Genomic DNA, 22,747 nt, shown 5'->3' on the forward strand with positions numbered 1-22,747 from the left:
CTTTATATCCAATCTAAATCTCCCCTCCTTTAGTTTGAAACCATTCTCTCTTGTCCTATCACCACAGACCCTGCTAAAGAATCTGTCCCCTTCTTTCTTACAGCCACCCTCTAATGGAGGGGGGGTGAGGGGGGTAAGAATACTGATAGGCTGCTCTCAGGTCTCCCCGGAGCCTTCTCTTCTCCAGGCTGAACAGCCCCAGCTCTCTCAGCCTGTCCTCACAGAGATGTTCTATCCCTTGGATCACTTTTGTGCCTCTCCTCTGGATGCTCTCCAACAGGTCCACATCTCTCCTGTACTGAGGACTCCACATCTGAACACAGTCTTCCAGGTGAGGTCTCACAGCACGGAGCAGGGGGGCAGGATCACCTCCCTGACCTGCTGGTCACACTTCTTTTGATGCAGCGCAGGATATGGTTGGCTTTCTGGGCTGTGAGGGCACACTGCTGGCTCACGTCCAGCTGCCATCCACCAGTACCCCCAAGTCCTTTCTGGTAGGGTGGTGCTCTATAAATGTACATCCGTGTGTAGTCTCTAAATCACAGCACTCCAGAGGGATCATCAAGACAAGGCTGTATCTCATAAACAACTGCTGAGAAATTTTTTCCTTTGCATGCTTTAGAATGTTTTAAGTATTTTGTGATATTCACCAGCCAGAGGGAAGAATTTCATTAGCTCTTGGCTGATGAGCAAAATTACAAAGAGTCTTTGGTGCAGAATTCTGATCAGGGACCAGGAAGCCATTATGGAATATGAGGTTTGAAGGATGAAGGGACAGATTCTCCTCAGTGGCTTTTGTGGGAACTTTGGCCTGAGCTGACTGTCACATGCATGGCATTTGTCTGCCCAGGAATATTTGAACAATGTATTTTTCCAGTGGGACTAAGAGGCAATTTTCTATGTGTCTGCAATAAAATGATTTCACACATTGAAGTTTTTACCAATGAAAACATGCTTAGAAGAGAACTATAAATTTTGAGTGTAGGAACCTAATCTTTCAGATGTAGTTTTAGTGGCTGCAACAATTTTCTCAGGGCCACACAGTAAGCTGTGGCAGGGATGTGAGCCAATCACAGGTCTGCTGAGCATGGAGATCAGTGTCTTAACCACAGGTTTTTGCTTGATTTTAATAGATTCTTACATGACTTTTATGCTATTGTGCTACTAGAACATGTATTTATTTATTTATATCTGCTTACCCTGCACTTGCTGGGGTGTTAAGAGGGAAAGACATACCGCCAGCTTTAAAATTAGTCTGACTTTTATTGAAAAAATAGAAGCCTCTCACAAAGCCAAAATATCCCGAATGCTCAGCTCTACATCAAAGAAACTACAAATCAAACACTCTGGTACAACACAAAGTGGACCAAAAGAGAAGAGGTGACACTCAGCTCAGCACAGCCCCACCAGCAACTCTCCAATCCAACCATAGCCATTATCTGTGAAAAAACAGGCTGGAGAGGGTGATATCTGGGTTTCCACAGAACTGAAGGAGCTGTTGCTGCTGATTTCCACAAGTCTGAGATTTCACTCACATCTTCAGGCAATATTTCTTCATAAGAAGGTTTTCTACATATGGAGGATTATTTACAGGCAGGGTCAGCTTATGTACAGCACACAACGCAGCAGAACGATTGGCTTACAATCACAAATAGCTTATGGATGGTATGAATGACAGTAGGTGTGAACTTCCTGATGTATATAAAAACAAAGGCATAATTCAATCAGAATTATGTTTTCATTCATATCAGTCATGTAGAATGAGCTTGTGGCTTTTAGACTCAGCTTTGCCAACATGGGAATTCTCACTACTTGTTCAAGCCTATTCAGTTTTGTGAACCATGCATTTCGAGCATGAGCCAATAAAAGCTGAAAGCACAAAACTTTCCTGTCACAATGATATCTAATCTAGATTTAAAAATCTTAAAAAAAAAAAAAATAGAAAACAGAAAAATTTCATATACACAGGGAATCTCTTAAGATATATCCAGGTTTTATATGTTTTGATTCCTGAAGGCCTATTGCTGATTTAGTGCTAAGAATAAAACTTCATTTGTTCTGCTGAAGTGCATTGCTAGCAAGTGATGCACTCTTCTTCACCCAAGGATTTTTGTATTTCTGTAATGTAAATGGGCTTTGTGCATGAAGAACAGCGACCTTGCTTCACAATATCCTTGTATAAAGAGGAACTGATACCAAATAACTGCTTTAGCTAGCAAGGGGAAATGCAGTCATTTTTTTCTGGCATATTCCCAAACCTGACAAGTCATGACAAACAGTTCCCTGTGGCTGTGTGATGGCAGCCTGGAGCGACCCGCCATCCTTCACATCCTTCCTAACTCCCCAAGGAGTCTTTCATCAGGGAAATTGTACAACAGGGGAAGAAGATGAAAAATCCTTGCAACCTATCCTTTGGAAGAGTGAAGGCCACAGTATGGGTTGCACCTAGAGCATGGATTGTTTTGTATGGACATACTCATACCGTGGCTCCCATGACTGCTTGGGGTTGCCGCCAGTTGAAAGCTGCAGGCTCTGCCAGGGGCACCTCCCCTCGGTGGCTGCAGAGCCCGCTGTGAGCACGGCGGCCGAGTCCTTGGGAGATACGTACTTGCCATACATCCAAAGGCAATAAAAGAGATCGTAAAATAAAAATGCTTGTAATGCGACAGAATTCAATGAGCAAAATCTTTTCTTCAGCTATTTCCTGCTCATTTATTGACCTCAACTTGCTCAGCCAGCCCACACAGTCTAAAAGGGGCAGAATTTGGGTTCCCTCACTTATTCAGGCTCCCTCATTAAAAACACACACATGGGAGGAAGCTCATCTCCATGCATATAGGAAGAGCCACACATCTCCTCCCACACCTGCTGTGTCATAAAATCACAGAACCATAGAATGCCCTGGGTTAAAAAGGACCATAATGATCATCGAGTTTCAACTCCCCTGCTATGCGCAGGGTCACCAACCACCAGACCAGGCTGCTCAGAGCCACATCCAGCCTGGCCTTGAATGCCTCCAGGGATGGGACATCCACAACCTCCTTGGGCAACCTGTTCCAGTGTGTCACCACTCTCTGAGGTCCGAGGGGCACCTCTCAGTGCAGAACCCTGGTGCCTCCATCTGCACTGAGGTACGCTGCCCTTGTGTGCTAAGAACCAAAGACATCTCCAGGAGGCAAAGGAGGAGAGTGGGCTATAAGGGGCTTCACCTCACAAGGTTTTCTATGTGGCCAGCATGGACTGGGGAGGGCCTCTTTTTTGTTCTTTTTATTTGGATCTTCCAGAAGCTGCCATTTGTTATTTTGATGCAAAACAACTGTTTGTAACTGTAATGCTGAAAAACATACACTAATAGTCATGTAACTTGTGCAGTCTGTCAAATATATTTAGCATATAAACATGGAGCAAATAGAGATGAGATATTTCACTATCAAAAATACAGAAATATAGTGCTTTTTTACCTCAGTCAGTGTATACGCAGCATAATGCTGATGGATTGGGATCTCTTGTGTTAAATATGAAGGCAAGACTGCTCTTCGCTATGTTGTCAATGTTTGCTAGATATTTAGACAACCTCTAAAATCAAAAAGGGAGAAAGCTTATCCTCAGCTACACTGCTGAAGTCAGTGAGAACTTCTGTTGCATTACTCAGCACACAGTGAAACAGGACATCTTCCATGCCAGTGATACTGATCTCAGGTCAGTCTTCACAACAGTGAGTCTTATGCTGGTGCCACTAGGGAGGTTTCCTGTGGGAAAGCAGTCATATTGCTGGGAAAGCTGTCTCTGTTTTGTTTTAAATAAAAAAACCAACATGGGATAAGCATCTGAATTGTAGGAGCAAGTTTGGATTAAAACACACCCCTTTCAGTCTGACATTCTGAATCAGCAGCAGGTCAACGTCAGGTGCAAACTTCACAGAGAAATGCTCATCCTTGGGACGCACAGATTGGAGGTTTAACACTTTGTGGTGCTGGAGAGAAATGCAGTTGAGGGAAAGAGCTGTATCCCCTTGAATGCATTTATGCAAACTAAGATCTCCAGCAGTGGATCTCCAGCACTGCAGGGGCTGCATGTCAGCATCACATGAAGCAACCTCCATCCTTCACAGCTCAAAGCCTAATTTACTCACAATGAGAGGAAAGGAGCCAGATTCTTAAAAGCAGTGTAGGTATCTCTTTAGATTTTTTTTTCCTTTTAAAGATAGGTTTGTGAGATCCAGAAATTGGATTATGAAGAAAATCTTGGCATATAATGTGAGCTGAGCACCTTCATGCCCCAGTAAGAGCTCAGTGCACACCTCTGCTGGTAAGAAATCAAAGAAAATCAGTCTGGACAGAAGGCTGCCAGGCCACCCGCACAGTCCCTCTGCCTGCATCATCTCTGCACTATCTATACCTATCTGTGTTTCAGACAGTCTCATACAGCACCCCAGTTAGTAATCTTACTGCAGTGATCTCTTTTCTGAAGCACTGTGTCGTGCTGAGCAATGAGAATGTTCATGCCATTCAGTTTTACTGGATAGAGCAGCCATCCTGAGAGGAACTGAGCTGAGAGGAACATAGTGATCTATATTGGAAACTCTGAGAGAGACTTCTTTTTTTTCTCTCGATGATGCACTGAGTGCTCAAGGGGTGCTTCAGTACAAGTTTGTAAATTGTCCAGAAGTGCCTCCAAAATACTGTGCTGCACAGAAGGACTTGCAGCTCACAAAAACGATACTTTGGAATAAAACCCTTAGAGACACTATAATTACCACAGGTGCCAAAAGCAGGAGTTGTCAGAGCACCATAACTCTGGCACTTTCCTAAGTCTCAGGTGTGCCTGGGGTGTGAATTTCACTGGGTTGTTGCCTACGGGGCTGACTGTGTGCTTTCTCCTGAGGTGATGGGCTCCTTTAACTGGAGGTCTGACACTCCTTCACTGCTGCTCAATGACTGCTTTTTAGGACTCATGCCTTCCTCATGCCAAGTCCCTCTGAAGAGGGTGCTCATGCAGCAAGCACAACGGCCCTAGGAACACATAATTCTGCTTGCTGCTACCATTAGCTGCAAAATCTCCCACTTCTTTCATGTAGCTAAGACTGGTCCAAACAATACGGCCACGAGCAGTGATGCTCATGCTACACAGACTCGCTGGCCTGGGATCACACTGCTTCAGTGCAAATGAGTTTGAGGTTATAAACACTTCTATTTTTGAGCAGTAATTGAATAACTATGCATATGTAGCTTCAAGAGGGCACATCTGACTCTTAAAATTCAAAGCACTGGAACTGCAGAGGCCTCCATGCTGTTAGTGTTTAGGAGTTGCATCTTTGAAAAATGGCTCCGATTTGGTATGTTAAGGCTGGCAAAGGATGGAGGAGGATTTGGGAGAAGAGGATGAAATTCACCTGCTTGGTGTGGGTAGTTTCAACCCAAAACAAAGTTATGGTGCTAAGTTATAAATACGTCAGCACTTCACAGTGGAAATGCTCTCAGATTTATATACAGAAAACTGTCCTGCCTTTGTTGCTCTTTTATTTCAGCTGAAACATATTTGTTAAGCAAATCGAAGTAGAAAAAACCACCAAGGCTCACTTTTAGTACCCCCAACGCCTTTCCTTCGTGCTGTTTCTGTACATAATAAAGAACAAGCAGCATCTTTCTGATAGATTCAGTTGTTCAAACAGAGCAACTGCACAAACCTTTCTTCCAGAGCAAATGTTCATTCAACTGAGTTTTCAAGTCTTGGGTGCAGTATCAGAGAGAAAACAGACACAGCAGTGTTGCCCAGCGTAAAGCTGCTTTCCTCTGAAAATATACCTCAAATCCACTGATCCAATCACTGCTCCCTTCCAAATTTCTGATACATTAATACATAACTTACATAACAGGACTCCCTACTGCCAAGATGCTGTAATTATTCAGGTCATACCAGCGCTCCCAATATTATCATCATTAGTGTATGGTGCTTTTTCTAAAGCAGGAATTGAGATTCACCTTACGTGTGCAACAACGACATCCCAGGCTATTTCTGAGATGAAGAAAGATAGCGTTTTCATTGGGAAAAAAATAGTTTGGATTTGAAATTACGAACTGAGTACCTTTAACACTCATCAGCCCTTAGTGCAAACCCCAAAGTGATCCCAACAAGAAACTCAGCGTGGGTGGAACACCGAATCTTCAGTGGCTGTAAGTCAGTGTCGTCCCACTGAAACCAGTGCTGCCACACAGACCGACATACCCATACAGTGTGTCCACCCCCTGAGACTACAAAGCAGATCTTAAAACCCAGATCCTAAATTTGGCATTTCAGAGCATTCTACTGAACAGAGCAAGAAAAAATGACTGGTAAATGAAGAAAACAACCCAACCAGTATAATGGAAAAGCATTTCAATTTTGTACATCCACATGAACAACAGACTGTAAAGCAGCTCATACTTTTGTGTACACGGTCATTATTAAACTCTCTGTGTTATATACACTTCTTTCACCATCAGCTCATCTGTGCCTTCAGACACTAACATTGCCTTCTGGAGCTCTCCTGGGAAACACGGTGTGCCTCAAACCACTCAGGAGCACAGCATTCACAGCAGAGCCACTTTGTGACTACATTCTCTGCTTCCCACTGTCCACTGGTATAAGCAGAAACAGCAATACGTGGAATACTGCTTGAAAAAATAATTGCCTTTGTGTTCCTCAAGTCTGAAGAATAAGTGTGGCTTGAATGAATATGCAGGGCTGTATTTTCTTGCAGCTGTTCCATTAGGTCAACCTTGTGATGAACTGCACATACTGCTTGTTCCCAAGCTCTTGTTCTGTGGCTGCAGAGTTGAGGAGGAAGCTCTGGTTTTCCTCCTGTGTGTGTGGGGATGTGGTTCCAGGTCACAGCACTGGCTTGCACGTACCCCTCAAATTCATTCCTGGTAGGCTCTGTGCAGCTCACGTAGGTGGACACATTCAGCAGGTCTCCACTTAAAATTTGCAGATGAAGACTGAAAGGTCTAGCTGTGTCAGTGAGGGAAGGTCTGAGACCTCTAAAACTACAAATGAATTGACGTTGAGCTCAGCCACTTCATTGCAGCTTTTCTCCCTTTACTACATCTGACAAGATACGGAATTGAGACCGTTCTAACCCGTGATATTTTAAGTACCCTAGGCAGTGCTAAGCAGAAAGAACATTATGGACTGAATCACAGCGAGAATGTGAAGGAAAAAAGAAATTTTACAACAATGAAAGAAATCCTACATGAATACAACTGCAGTTTAAGAGATGGCATGCTGTCTTGTCCTGTTCACCTGCCATATAGGGTGGCAATTTTGGAGCACCTACCTCAGGGCTGGCATTCAGACACTTGAGATGCACAAGTGCCTCCTGCATGACCATGTACATCGTCCTGAGTGGGCTGGGCTGGAAGCATCAGACATAAATGATTAGCAGGGAAAACAAGGGAGTACCAATAACTTTCCAACTTCTTTCAAAGCTAAAGATTGTGATGAGTACCTGGAAGTTGTTATACTTTGAAATAAACATCCCATGCACGTCTAAACAAAAGGCAAAGGAGTGGGAGATCTGCAGGAGAGTTTGCCCAAGATACAAGAAGGAATGGTATTGTATTCATTGAACACTGTATGGATAAAATGCTAGAGGAGTCACAGCCTTGCTAAACTTCCTTGGCACTGTCCTTGCTGCTTGCAGATTCTTTTTGTTTAGCTTTCTGTGGGAAATTCACCTGTCTTCCTTTTGTGATTTGCAAAACTTTTGTAGAGACAGTATAATAACTTCTAACTGCAAATCAGCACTCCCTCACCTGATTTCTGCTTCAGTGATCACACAGAGACTCTAACAATGCTTTGAATGTGTGATAAAAGGTGCTCATTACTCCCCAGACTGCACATTCATCTTGTTTTCCTAGTGACAGACTCACACATGAAACTGTCACCTTCCATGGTAAGGGACTCAGAGCAGCAAACAGACTGTAAAAACAGATGTTCTCTGTGCTATGACATCAGTTCCTGATTTCTCACCTGGGATCCTTTACTGCTATGGTCATAGCTTTATTAGAGGAAACCACTCATTTAGCATTCAGCTCAGAGTGGCTATTAAAGAAAATAATAATTTTGAAACAAATTTCACAGTTTATTCAGAATGAAAGAATCGCGCCTTAATGATGAGTTTCTGGGTTGAGTATTTGGTTGACAATTTTTCCTATAGATGCTCTTGAACTACCTGTATTGCTGCAAAGAAATTATTTTCAGATACCTTCAGGACTTGTGAGAGAGCTGGCTGGTTTCTCTGAGGGTATCTGAGATCTCAATATACAACTACAACTTTACCATCATTTGTTTTATGCACCTGCTAATGGGATGATATGTTGGGGTGTTTGTTGGAGATCATCAGGACATGAGAACTTTCGAATTAGTTTTTCTGTTCCTCTGCTTGATTTGTCTCACAGTGTACAAATTCTCTTCAGAAGTCACCAAGTTCCTTAAATTGGGGAAATTAAAGGACCGCAAGCGAGTTACATCACGTGAAAGTTGATAGTTCAAAATCTGCTGTTAAAGAAAAGTACTGACAGCAAAAAGTGCGGAATGTTTTTTTTTGTTGCTAGGAACCAGTTCCTTCTTTCCCATTTGCTGTGCACTCCTGGCACTGCTGCTGCTGCTGGATCATCAATTGATACTGGAGGTGTGGGAAGGACATGGCCTGGCAGGCACATCCATGCTCAGAAGCATAAACTGCGATTTCTACCTGTGTCAGATTCCCTGCGCCTTTACTGTCAGAGGCTGATGTGGTTTGAATGCCATGTTTCCAGTCACCCAGTCTTGCTCTCTCCCACTTGGATTCCCCACTCTTTTCCTCTCTTTGTTCACAAGCAGGGCATGAAATGGTGTGTTTGCAGTGGCTGCTGCCCAGCTAGGCTGATGTCTCCCCAGACTTCAATGCAACAAGTTCAGAGTCGTCTACGTATCTTCCATTGAGCTGCTCATTGTTGGAGTCATGATGGTACAGGTAGACAGGGACCTCTGTGATGGACGTTGCTGTGTAGGAGGTAGATCGGGTGGAGCAGTGCTCTCGACGCCTTTGGCCCCACTGGGTTTTGTACTGTGTCCATTGTCTCTTCAAAGCCCCTTGTACCTGTTAAGGTAGGTTAAGTTAGGGTAACGCATGATCAGAAGTACTAAAATTTTAGCACTTTTAAAACTTGCTGCAGAAAATAGGAAAAAAAGACAAAAATAAGGAAACAGCTCCAGGTCAAATTCCACCAGGCTCAGTCTGCCTTTCTTCTGCCCTCTCCTCCCAGCTCCAGGAGCAGTTGCTCAGGCCCTGGCCTGAGATCCCTTCCTGCCTACCCTATGGCAACAATTGGTTTCTTCAGTGGTCACTGCTTGTGAAGAGAGGGAGAGGCTAGCTGTTTCCATAGGGGGTCAGCGTGGAACAGACTGCTGCATGCGAACACAGCAGTGCAGTGCAGTGGGAGAAGAGGGAAGAGGAGATAGGGACAAAGATTAAAAGACATCTGATGCTGCATCTGGATCCTTGTCCCTGGATTGGCAAATGCACTATGATCTTGAAGAAACTTAACCTGGAATAAAACTGGCCACAAATGGCAAAGTGTACTTCAAGAGCTTGCCAGGGCTCATCTTACAGAGAGAGCTAGTCAATTGATGCAGATAAACAGAAATATTTTTCTGGTAGTTCAAGAACAGGTTCTGCACTGGCAAAAAATTAGCACTGGCCACAGCTAGCAAAGAATTTCAACTTTGGGACATTCATCCTCTGGGAGCAAAACATTATATTCTACTTCTACATTAAGGGTGATGTTCTATCCTGTGCCAGGATATGACAGAAGCTGCTGAGGCCTGCCAGGGAATAAGAAGCCCATCTCCAGCTGCACGGTTGGGAGTGCTGGCACCCTCCAGTTCCTTCCCAAAGGCAGTGCTGAGATGCAAGCAGGCAGTGGGCAAAGCTGGGCTCCATCCATTCAGTTCAGCTGTCCCATTCCCCGTGTGAGAGCAGGAGCTGAATGCCACCACAGTGTGCTGTGAGTCAGCCCTCCATCAGCGGGAGGGACATGCAGATCACAGGGCTCCAAAGCTCATGCTGCAGCAGTGCTGTGTGTGATTCTTGCTCAGGGAGCTGCCCTGGGGCCACTCTCCAGGCTCTGTGCAGAGCAGTACCTTCCACTGATGTAAATGGGTCTCCATAACTCCCCAATCTTAATCACTCTACTGATATGTATATAGTAAAATTCAATCTACTCCTCACCCACTGCTGCCTGCAAGAAAGCTGTTCCCTGTCACATAAGGACAAGGTTTCATAAGGAATTGCTGTGAACCTGAGACATTCACTGACTGCAGCAGGACTACGCAGCATGCCAAAAATGGATATTTCAATTGCTTTGGATTTTTATTTTTAAGCCAAGGAGCAAGCCAAGGTACGAGGACTGATGCTATAAATCCTTAGTCATGCAAGTAGTTGCACTGACCTGGGTATGACTCCTTGCTTGAGTAAACAAACGTTTGCTGGACTGGTCCATTAGAAATAACTGAAAGCTATCTATCTCCATGCTCAGTTTCCAATACTACCTCTTTTTTGCTATCACATAGCTCAAGGCAAAGTAGTTAAGAGTTCTTATCCTCTAGAGAAATAAATTTCTATTTACCTTCTAACACACAAAGAAAAGAAAACGAATGGTCAATGTAGATTAATTAGCTATCAAGCACAGAAAAGACATATGGTCACAATGGGACTGTAATTACCAGGGCTGTGAGCAGAGCTCTTATGCTTATATATCAAGATTTGAAGTGAAATGGCTGCATGCAGGGATGTGTGGTATCACACCATCACCAAAGTTTATTAGTGAAAAAAACCTAACTGCATGGAAGAGTACTGCAGCTGTAGCACATAATAAGGAAGTGCAGGAGGTGAAACCTGTACAGGTTTTAGTCTAATACTGCCTTTTTAACATTACAGTGCTCCAGATGAATGCTGTAGTCTGGTTATCCTAGAAGCTACACGAAGCACAACAGTTAACCATGGTTACATGAAGCAGGAAGAACAAAGACAGTCTTGCAAAGTCTGCCAGGAGGCATTTACAGCTTTGTTCTGAGAAGACAATGATGCTAAGGTATGTATGGACTGGGAGGAAGCAGGCACATCCCTTCCAGTGCAGCAATAGGAGTGCCACTGGTCAGGACTTACGGGCCCCATGGAGCAGCGAGAGCACCAGGTCGGAGCAGCAGCTGCTTTTATTCCAAGTGCTGGCACCTACAAGAGTCTGGCCACACTTGGCCAGTGGGCTGCACGAGCTGCTGCACTTGGGTAAAGCCATGAGTAAACCTCGATTTCTGCCCTGATTCCAAGGCTCTCAGATGATCATTGCTCAGTGCCAACTAAAACTGTTCGGGCACAGATTTCAGTGTGCAAGCAGCCTTACTGAAAATCACACGCCCGGCCATACTGTGCTAACAACCACGGAGGCTCCTGCCATGTTTTCCTCTGTGACTGCAGATGGAGGAAAGAGAAGCCCAGAGAAATGAGGAGCCTGAATTGGCTTTCTCTGCTTTTGAAGACTTTAAAGGTTTTCCTGTTCTCCATTATCCATTCATGCCTCTTTGGCGCATGAGATACGTGGCTGTTATTTGGTGGTGTTATTTTTTCCAAAGAGACTTTCCATTGTGTTGGCCAGTCTTGCAGCCCAGAGGTAAACTCAGGCCTGGAAATGTGGTCTGGTGAGCAGACTATTGAAGAGTCCTCACATCATCTGCACAACACTGTTGTTACTGGACAGAGAAACTACAGTGGTCACTGTAGTTTCTGCTGCTAGACACTGAGATTTTACACACAAATACAGGAGAAGATTCATCATTTAAAAAATCCTGGAAAAGTCCACTGTTTATGTGTTCTTCCACATGAATGCGGGCACTGATGACATTTTAGTATTTTTCCATTTCTTTCTATAGATAGGCTTATGGCAATAAAGTGAGGCTGTGAGGTAGCATGCAACAAATTCAACATAAAATACTGTCAGGTGGTACTGAGTTTAGCACTGTTTGTCCTGGCTGAAGTTTGTGCATTTTAGCCTTGAAGTTAAATATTCCAGTAGAAAAAAATAAATTCCTGAGTATCCAGTTTTCTTACTAAAATTAATCGGCCTGCCCTGTGCTGAATTTTCTCATGACAAACCACTTTGAATTCTACTCTATGACAGCAGATGTATACAGTGGCCTGGAAACAATCTCTTGCCATGACTGAAAACCAGATTGTGGCTTTGGTCCATGTCACACTGTACACAGCAAGACTGGAGGGGATTATCTTAGCTTAGTTCTCTTAGGCAGCCAAACTCAGAGCTCTTATCCCTTTGTAAGAGCATAATGCCATCTTGGTGTTAGCCTGCTTAGGGCAGCAGGTTAGGTTTAGGTTAGGTTTAGGCCCTAAGTAGCAACAGGGTAGGTTTAGGTTGGATATTAGGAAAAATTTCTTCTCAGAAAGAGTGGTGAGGTATTGGAACAGGCTGCCCAGGGAGGTGGTGGAGGTTTTCAAGAAACATATGGATGTGGCACTGAGGGACATTAGTGGGCATGGTGGTGATGGGCTGATGGCTGGACTAAATGATCTTAGTGGTCTTTTTCGACCTTCATCGTTCTATGACTCTATGGTTCTGCTGCTGCTACTCTGCAGGTTCTGCATATTCCATTACATTTTGCTGCTGTGTGACAGATGGCAGAAGAGGGGCGTCTGACATGGATGTGCACATGGAGCAAAGGTGTGGAACAGTATTCCTCCATGCAGAAAAAATGGCACCCACTGACATTTATCGATGCTTGCTGAATGACTGTGAAGACCAAACAGTGGATGTGAGCACAGTGAGGCGGTGGTTGGTGCATTTCAGCAGTGGCAATGGGCTGCCAGATGTGCCAAAAAGGCTTTTGGATGTGACTGAGGGCTTGTATGCTTTCAGTGCATTTTATTGTTGCTTTTCTTCATTTTTGCACTGCTACAGCCTTTAATCTAGGCACAAATGTTCTCATTAGATTTGGAGAATTACAGAGTAATTGGCCTTTTGCCCTAAATCTATAAAATAGAAAGCAAATATGTTTTGCAAAATCTAATCAGAAAAACTTGAAGGTGACCCTGGGGGAAAGCAATCCTGAAGGCAAGGATTTGGGTGTAATACATTGTCTGGAGGCAAGCGAGGACATACTGGCACACTGCCTGTACATAGCTGTGCAGTCAGTCCTATAGGGATATGCTGTTTCAAGAATTGCCTGGCTTGTCTCTTCATTCTTCATGCCAGTTTCTCCCTACCAGAAGGAACCAGAAGTCTTGCTGCGTGTGCAGAGCATGGGGACTGAACTGTGCCAGAAGGTGATAACAGTGGAGGAGAAATATGGTAGTAGCCTCCAGGTCCTGAGAGTGGACGTGATACAAGAAAGGAATAGCACGTCTCCCAACTTTGCTTAAATGGACCGAACTCTGGAATGAAAGTGTGACCTTCTGTAATATGATCTTTATGACTCTTATTTCATTTTAAGTTCTAGTATCTTTAACTACTTATGTTCTGCCATTTCCCTTTTATGTCTCCCATAAGCTGTGGGAGGCCTCTTCTCTTTTACTACTGCATTTCTCTGTACTTTTACAGGGTGAGTCAACGAGAAGCAAGTGTACAGTGATGTCAACAAGAGATGGTAGAATTTAATACTCTCTGCCATCCTGCAAGCTAGGAAACCAGCCAGTAGTACCTTAACAGTTGGATAACTTGCTTCAAGTCACTATCAAAACATCAACATGGTCACATCATTACTACTTGAGAATAACATACAGGGATAAACAAAAGCAAGAATGTCTCTGTAGGGTGACATACAGAGTGTTAGCATTGCAAATCTTGTTCTGTATCTAATCCATCTGCTCTGGGTTCAAAGCTAACTTTTTAAAGGGATTTCTAGCTTTTCTGAGATAATGCTGTGGTTTATTTCACTACAGTTAAATGCTCCCAGTGTATCATAACAGCTTACTATCTTTGGGAAATGGCTTACTGTAGGAATTTAAATGGCTCTTGACATATTACAAACAGCTGTTTTTATAAAAACAACTTAGTGAAGTGGACTTAGACACACTTGTAAGTATAAAAAATTGATCCAGTTATAAGAGAAGGGGAGACATCCTTAACTCAAGCCTTAATTACAGCTTGATAATCATTGACCTTATAAAGGCCAGCACTAATCCTCAAAGAAGGGAAAGCAGTTGCAGCCTTGCAGGTTCCTCTACTCTGACAATGCTACCGGGTGTGGTAACTCTGTCAACTGTTTGAGTCATTTGTTAGTTTTTTAATCCTTTACTTTGACCTCTACCTTGTGTGATATTGTGAGTGAAAGGGGGAGAGACCCACATCTGTGCTGCACTTGGTGTTGCTGGCTTTGCAATGTTAACCTTCCTGACTCAATGAGGTATTCACATGGAGATTTCAGAAATGCATAGTGCTGCTTGTATATAGATCTTGACAAATGACTTTCTCTGCCTTCAAAGTTTGTAGTTCAAGACGCTTCATTTTTGTACCAATTAACATCTAAGGGACTATTTTTGAAGTTTTTTTTTCTCTTGTTGTGTTGTAGATACTTACCTCACCATTGAAGAAGCAGAATATAGTTGCCACAAGCAAGCCCTAGGAGGAAGAAAATGAAAAGCATTTAAGGATCAGAATATATGCATAGATTTTTTTGCATTGTTTGGAAGATGAGGCTTGAGGCATGCAAGACAAACTTTGATCCACTTCCTTTCCATCACAGACATTTCACCTAACATCCTCCTAATTCTCAGTTATATTTTTACACCAGTTTTTGTCCTTTCAATGTATTTTCTTCCAGATTACTGGCATTTCTAGATGATCTGTTCTGCCTATAAACTTATTTTTGTTTGAGAGGCCAGGAGGAGGATAACTAAGTGATACTGGCTTTCTGAAGTGAAGGCAAAGGAACTGCCCCACATGCTGCTGTGCCTTTGTCAGAGTGAAGTTACCCAGTTAAGACTGTCACACAAGGGAAGCCCAGCTGTGCCAGAAAGGCTTTCAGTTGAAGTGTATGATGGGATAAGTGGACCTGCATGTGCAGCATCAGTATGGATGGGAAGGTGTGAAAACAAATATTAGAGGTCAGAAAAAGGGAAAACAAACCAACACAAAACACAGGTGAAATAGAAGGTAGGGAAGAGACTGAAAATCACAGCTTGGTCCTAAACCGCTTGAAATTAATTTCATTACTGCCATGGTTGTTCAGATATTTCCTTACCTCCACAGGATTAAACAGGGTCAAGCCAACAACATGAGATGAGGAAGTGTGAAACAGGTAAGAGAAGATTCTCGTGCATAGAGCCTGCTGTTCAAAACCACATAATTACACTGCTCTGTGTTCTAAACAGCATTAACTCTTATTAAAATATCATTACATAACAACGCTGGGAGCCAAATGCCCTCATTTTAGATTACTTAAAGCTGTTATTAGAAACTAAACTTATGGCAGTTTGTGAAATTGAGGGAAAAACTGCACTGTAATACTCTCTGCTCCCAGGGGCTGCTCTGAGGTACTTTACAGCTGCATCTTCTTTATAAGCTTTCCTTCTACTGATTACCAGTTAAATTATAGCTGATGCTCTGTAAAATGTCTTGGACCCTCAAATGCATGTTTTGGACTACAAAGATAAGGTAAAATGTTGTAGCAGAATGCTGATGTATCAGGGACACACACAGGCTGGGTTGAAGAGGTGCTATTGCCTGAATTTTAGCAATGATTTTGCTCCAATAAAATTTCTTTAGTTGCAGTGTGTAATTGCAAATGCCTTCAAATGTGAAGACAGAGGAGGTGGAAGGGCAATCAGAGTGAGAAAAAGAAATCTTTTTATGATTTGGAAGAACAGTACCCTCTGAAAACTCCAATTCCAGAACACAGTATGTAATGCATAATAGTTCCCCTAAGCTCTGGTTTGGGAAACACCATGAAGTCAACCAAAACCTTATGCCTTTACAGCAGACCTTTGTCAGATCACAGATGCCTAAATCTGAACTTTATGCAAACGTTGCACTTCCCTGTGGCCTATGATTATTCCCCTACAGTGTGCGTGCTACGTCAATTTGTGGTCTTGAAAAACATCTGCTGTTGAACTGTGTGGTATGTGGTCACATTAGGGGTTTCACTATTCTACTGGAATGTGTTTATATTAACAGTAGTCAGCCACAATGGGAACTGAGATGGATTTTGATCTCCTCTGAGACTGGAGAAGTTCAGTGGGGCACAGAAGATAAGGAGGAGAGAAAGAAGCTAAGTCTGCTCTCCAGGGTGAGTGTTTTAGGGGAAATCGGGAACTGCAGTTCACCTTAAGGCAGAAATTGAACGTGAACTACTGATGTCATTTTCCATTTTATTTCATGGAATCATAGGATGGTTTGGAATGGAAGGGATCTTTAGGATCACCTAGTTCCAACCCCCTGCTATAGGCAGGGACACCTCCCAATAGACCAGGTTGCTCAACGCCCCATCCAGCCTGGCCTTGAATGCTTCCAAATACATGGTTTCTTGTACAGTGTTCAAATTCTTGTTAAATCCTACAGTTAATCTACTTCTGTTCCCTTCACTATTGCTTTCTCTAGACTTTGCTAGAAAAGCTAAAGAGGAAGCAGTACTGATGCCACATATCTCCAGTTGCTCTTCTGGTCTGCAATAAGCTGAGAACAGATGTGACTGTTCACCTCTTTGAAATCATGGAAGTTGTACATCTCTGTAAGATGGAAGTTGTACATCTCTGCTGACTGAGGAAATTATCTCCTTTGTCTTGTGTATGTCTCACTGCTCTTCTTTCAACAGCAACAGCCCTCTGGGCTCTGCCATCCAAAACGTATCTGTACTGCTCCTGAATCTACTTGAAAGCAAGTCAGAAACCTCTGTAACAACCACACACAGATCTGGAGGTCCCCAGCAGACTTCTGACACTGGGGAGTAAAGGCTCCTATGAACTGAGCCAAATTAGGGACATTTACCTATCACCTTACTCATTTCTTGCCTATCTATCATATTTATGCTGCTCCACTACCTTCCTCTCTTTTCTGAGTTTAAGTGGATCTGAAATGTCCTTGTGCTCTTGAATCTATCTCAGGAAGAGGGAAAAGAAGTCCAACAGAACAGAATTCTTTCTACAGATGATGAATAGGACAGTGTTAATTCACAGTTTGGGACTGAAGCTCACATTTCAAGAACAGCTTTTCTAAAATTTATATATATATATACACATATATTCACTCTTTTCCTTTTAGATGTTAACCCTCTATGTAAGAAAAAACATCAGAAAACACTACAACGGACCCAGTAACCAACTGTGTTCACTAAGAGTGAACTAATATTCCACTAATAGTGGAAATACACAGATGGAAGATCTCCATAATGACTTGTTGCAAGTCTCACGAGACCCCCCCTTACAGCTGTAAGGAAACCAGCATGAGCACACACACAGAGCTAGGTCTAACACCGAGCCTGGGGCCCTTGGGCTCATCTGCAAAGTAGGAATTAATGCTCATTTTTCGTCTTTTTATATGTTATATAAGCACTTCTTGCTCTTCCCTGTGCTGAAGAAATCTGAGGACGTGTGTTGAAAAGACAAGTGGCCAGAATAAAATTTATTGTGCTTCCCTAGATAATTGCTTTCACTGACATTTGCATGAATTTGGGCAATTTATATTTGAAATTAAACCGCACTGTTTAACAATAGCTTTTGTGAGATGCCATCTGGAATAAAGGTGGAGGTTAATTTTTTGTTTCAGCCTCTGCTGCATGAGTGCATTTTGGGTCCCCATATCATACGCTCAAAGGTTTCCCCTTTACCCACACAATAAAAACCCCAACCCAAATAAATACTGAGAGGAATAGAAACAGACTGTTTGCCATGCAGGGGACTGAGGTAACCTTTCTTGAAGCTTGATGAGGTCTCATGACAGATGGGAGTCTAATGAGTCTGACGGAGAATAATAGATAACTGGTATGGCATCTGCCCACTTACAGATAGCAAACTATGGGATGTGTCAGCCTTCTGTGCAAACACAGAAATGATGTTCACACACAACTGGTGAACAATATTAGGATAAGACCAAGAGAAAACATGCAGCAAAGATCTGGAAGATTAAATGTACAGGTAAACTGCTTGTTGCTTTTAATTAGAGCAAATACTAAAGTGGTTCTGTGTCTTTATTGAATTTTAAGCCATGTCTCTTGGCAGTAGGATATTTATCCTCACCAAAATTGCCATCTCACCTGTTTTTGCGAAATACAAGTATCACAGCTACAACACGCACCTCTGGCACTAACAGACTTTTCATTCCCCTCATCTCTATCAGGCCCTTATTATAACATCCAACATATTTTCAATCACAGTCCACTACATGAACAATTGCGTCTAATACTATTAGTTCTGTTTCAGCTTCTTCTGATTTCTGTGTATTTTTTTTTTTCATAGTTCAGTGTACTGTGCATATCTTCAGCGGTAAAGCTACAGAAATACCAGCAGCAGATATCAACTTTGTGTCTTTGAAGCTAGGAAGGGATGGGATGCTGATAACTTTATGACGGATACACATAATATTATCAAATGTGAGAGGTTGGATGTAGGTTACCATATTATGTAAGGCCCATGGGTTAATTCTGGTATTTCCTTGACATAAGCCTTCCATATTCTCCCTAGCTGCTGCTTTTTTTTTTTTTTTCTTTTTTAGCTCAGGGTGCAATCCCTGCTGAGGATGAGCCCTCTAGTTCAATTATCTATGTCTGCCACTGTGTGGAGTTGTAAAACTGACCTATGACACATTATCTGCTGACAGAGGGTAACAGTGACTGTGGGATTGACAGCAGAGATGGGGACTACGTTTATTTGGACCTTTAAGTTCCTCTATAGTTTGCTTCTGAAATTCATTATTTCTGGAATCATTTGAATCCCAAAAGCACATGGCTCTCTGACGAATCATGCCTAAGGGACCATCCAGAGCCAGAAGCTCTCAGACCTTTGTGAACTTGATTGATCCCACAGTAATTTTTTCTTTGTGTTTAATACTGGTCCAAGGACATTAATGCTTGACAGGTATTTGACTTATATTTCACTCTCCTACAGGATGTAATTTGCTCAGGTTAAAAACAAACAAAACCCTATGCAGATGTTTCAAATTTATGTGGGTTTCTGATACTTGAGTTGTATTTCTTCTAGCTTATGGCTCCCTAAAAACAATACCACATATCTAGATGTGCTTATTTCTGTTTTTCCTGAGCATGTTCATGCTTTAGTCTCCGTCCTACATGCTTTTATGGGATTCGCTGTCAGTGGTAGAAGTTAAGGGCAGAGGTACAGCTAAGTGTAATATGAAAAAGCAGTTTCTGTTTCTCTCTGTAGGATTTCGTCCACATCCATGCACTTTTGGATCTGAATGGAGAGAAAATAAAGAAAATAAGCATGGCCAAGGTGCTTCAGTGAAGCATTTCCCCTTTCTCAGCTCTCTCATTTCAGAAAAGGAGCTTTGAGAAAAATAGTATTGTGTTCCCCATCATTTCCATTTACAGCATGCCCATACAGCACCTCTGAGGTAAATGACTGCCTTATGAAGTGTTTGCTTATGTTAGGTTAAAAAAAAAAATGCAAATTAATAAATGAATGCAGTTTTTGCTGCCGCTGAGGTGGGGAGGTAAACATGAAAGGACTAAAGATGGCAATAAAATGATGGAGACACCCCATCAGCAAAAGCTCACGTTTTGCTGCTGCTTCTCTTCTGCTGCAGCTTTAATCACTGTCATTTCATACAGTAATTCTTCACACAGAAAGGGCACCTCAGAATATTCAGCTTTCAAAAAAGGCTTCCTCAACTCTTACAGGCTCAAAATCTTAGAAAGTTTTGAAAATACTAATAATACAAAGAAAAACAAAGAAAAATAAATAAAAGAAACATTTACGTTGTCAAAAGCAGTCCTATGGCCTCAACTTTGCACAGAAGGAGAAAACGTTTGTCTGGTTTGGTATCACAGAGGATACTTACGGCCTTCTAATTGGAGAAACAAATGAAATGAAAAACCTTCTGTAATGGATTGAAAGATCTCAGGGTTTAAGAGATTACTTTTAAGCGGGTTAATTTTGTCCTGCATAAAACTGCAATGAGCGCTATCACTTGGAATTCAATATATGACTTGGAGGCAGGGTAGGTGTGTATGTGTCTCAAGTCCATGGCTGGAAACTACAGCATAACCTGGATAGAGATGAGGCCCTTGTGATCAGGACTCCCTGCCTAGCGGGGCAGGAGCTGTTGTCTGTGGGTGCTGCCTGGAAGCTGATGAGCAGCTCCAGCATAATCCTACCTGAGGAGAAGGAAAACTTAGATTGTGCCCCATGTAATAGAAAAATTCTTATTTGTCAATGACAAGGCCATTATGCTAAACAGCACTGACATTTCTCAGTAGAGGCAGACTTGCATGTTTAGAGCTGTAGTCAGTAAGGTATTGAGGATATGAGTAACCTTTAGAATCTGCATGTTGTCATAGGTTCAGGGACTGTTTCTCCACCACCTCCGTGGCTAAATGTTCTCCGACATAGTGACAGTGTCCCATCAGCCTCTATAAACCCACATACAATGGATATGTTCCCACAGCAGAGGTGTGCAAAGGGCCAGCACAACTTGTACCATGATGTTTTAAGCTCCGAGGAGGGCTACATCTTCCTCATGCTTTCTGTACTAACAGGCTTTTGAAAGTCAGGTCCTGTAGGGAAAATCTGCAGTTCACTTTTCTGGAGTACAAGTGTTTGCTTTGTGGTGCCTACTTTAGCTCTGTTTAATTAGCTGCAGCGTGCACCTACAGCATCCCTTCTGGGGCATTAGTTATTCCACTTAAAGGCTGAAATACCTTTCTTTTATCTGGTGTAATCTTAGCATGGTCTGGAGGCTGAAGATCTGATGCTGGTGATGCTGACAGCAATTATTAATTGCTACTTTTACAGGATCCACGAGGGGCCAGCCGGATGTGCTGGAAAAGAACACCCATTCCACGCTGCAGCACAAAAGTCACTTTATGATTTTTATTGCTTCTTATATATCTACTCTACTAATCTAATAAGAGGCATCTGGTCTGCGTGATGAAAGACACACATTCTGATAAAGGTAAGGTAGGGTAAATACAGCGTATTTGTGAATTGTTCATACAGCCATATTTGAAAAATACTCTTTGGAGTAAAATGGTGAGCGTTAATGATAATACTGCAAAAAGAGCAAGGCAATTCAATACAGACTGCCTTCTCTTATTCAAAAGGACTTCAGCAAAGGAAACCTGGCATGCAACACCTCAATGCATTGTTTTTCAGATGGAGAAAACTGCTTGCCATAGAAACTGGGAATAAATTCTTATCTCATTCATTGTCTCTGAATCACCTGAATTGTCAACTTGGCTGCAGTGCTAGTTTGCACCATTTCTATGTACATGGAAGATACAGTTAATATATCAAACCATTGTGGACATTTAAGGCAGTAATGCCCAGTTGAAAAGCTGTCTCTTCAGTTCTAGAAAAGGTATAAAAAAAAAATAATCATTCTTTACCAGTGCAGAAATGGACAATGTATGATATTTTCCACAAAAATTAAAAATAAAAATTGCAGTCATGATGCCTGCCTGTATACGACTGTAGGCAGTAATGGTTGCTGGTGGAGAGGCAGGCTGTAGTTCATGAGAGCACAAGAGCTAGCAGGGAAATATATACACAGGCTAATGCAACATGTGCTAATTATATGGTCGTTTCTAGAAGAAAATGAGCACCAGGGGAGAGATTACATAGCTGGCCATCTTAAACAGACTTTCTATAAATGCTTGGGAAAGCTTATTTTAGAATACAGCTGAAAATCCACTCTATGTAGGCAAGGGAACACTACTGCTAGCTGCAGTGAGCAGCCTACTGTAAGCTCTCCTGAAATGCCAAATTCACCTGCTGCTGGATGCACTCTGATATCATCCTGCAGAGCTCCAGCAGCTCTCCTACAAGGTCAGGCTCAGTCACATTCCACAGCCCAGTTCTGGATCTGCTGCATGGCTGGGACAGCATTGGGCAGGCTGTCACTGCTCTGCACGCCTTCTCTTGCATCTCTCTGACAATTTTGCGGGAGTTAAAAGATATATTAAGAGTAAAATTGTTACTGTTACACTCTATCTTATCCTAACTTGCTAAAAACATAAGCAACTTGTCACCAGAAAACTTGTTTGGAGATATTCCTTTGTAGCACTTGGGATCCCAGAAATGACAACACAACAGTGCAGGTAATACAAGAAAGGGAGACCCTCACTGCTGTAAGCAGAACTTCAGAATGAGATGGCATAAACTAAAAAACCAGTCAGACTTATCACTTCAGTTTTTCTATGCATGTGGTATCATGCACACACACACACAATTTTGAACTGATAAGGTTGATATAAGCAGGAAATCTCAGATGGCAGGATACATAGGTTTTGGTAGCATTATTTATCACCTCATTAAAGGATTTTTTGTTGTTGTTGTTAAGAGTTTTTTATTTACTACAACATTAATATAACTTCTGCCTTTACCTTCTGCATAAAAGAAAACCAGAAGTGGGTCAGTGTGCTTACCCGTGTTGCCCTCTACTCACAACTGCATCAGCAATTTGCCTTTCCTCAGCAATAAGGGACTGGGTATACTACAGAGAGTAAATCAGACAACCAAGCATTTGAAGTCACATCGTTTTTTGCTTAA

The 22,747-nt window shown here is 42.4% G+C and overlaps 1 protein-coding gene and 1 long non-coding RNA gene across 2 annotated transcripts in view; one reads left to right on the plus strand and one right to left on the minus strand.

Moving 5' to 3' along the window:
• Positions 1-1,206: 1,206 nt before the first annotated feature.
• Positions 1,207-22,747, minus strand: part of CALCR (calcitonin receptor) — a 144,862-nt gene continuing 123,321 nt past the window's right edge. The window contains exons 12-13 of the mRNA XM_425985.8: positions 14,607-14,648; positions 1,207-9,121 (exon numbers count right to left, since the gene is read on the minus strand). Coding sequence (XP_425985.3) covers positions 8,900-9,121; positions 14,607-14,648 — 264 coding nt within the window. The 3' untranslated portion in view covers positions 1,207-8,899. The remainder of the gene's footprint in view (positions 9,122-14,606; positions 14,649-22,747) is intronic.
• On the plus strand, positions 10,708-21,168 carry LOC121109834. Its single transcript, XR_005857388.1, has 5 exons — positions 10,708-11,114; positions 12,668-15,182; positions 15,259-15,327; positions 15,795-15,926; positions 16,203-21,168. It is a non-coding gene; the product is annotated as an uncharacterized LOC121109834 (long non-coding RNA).

The sequence above is a fragment of the Gallus gallus genome, chromosome 2 (genome assembly GCF_016699485.2).
Source record: "Gallus gallus isolate bGalGal1 chromosome 2, bGalGal1.mat.broiler.GRCg7b, whole genome shotgun sequence".
NCBI classification, from domain to species: domain Eukaryota; kingdom Metazoa; phylum Chordata; class Aves; order Galliformes; family Phasianidae; genus Gallus; species Gallus gallus.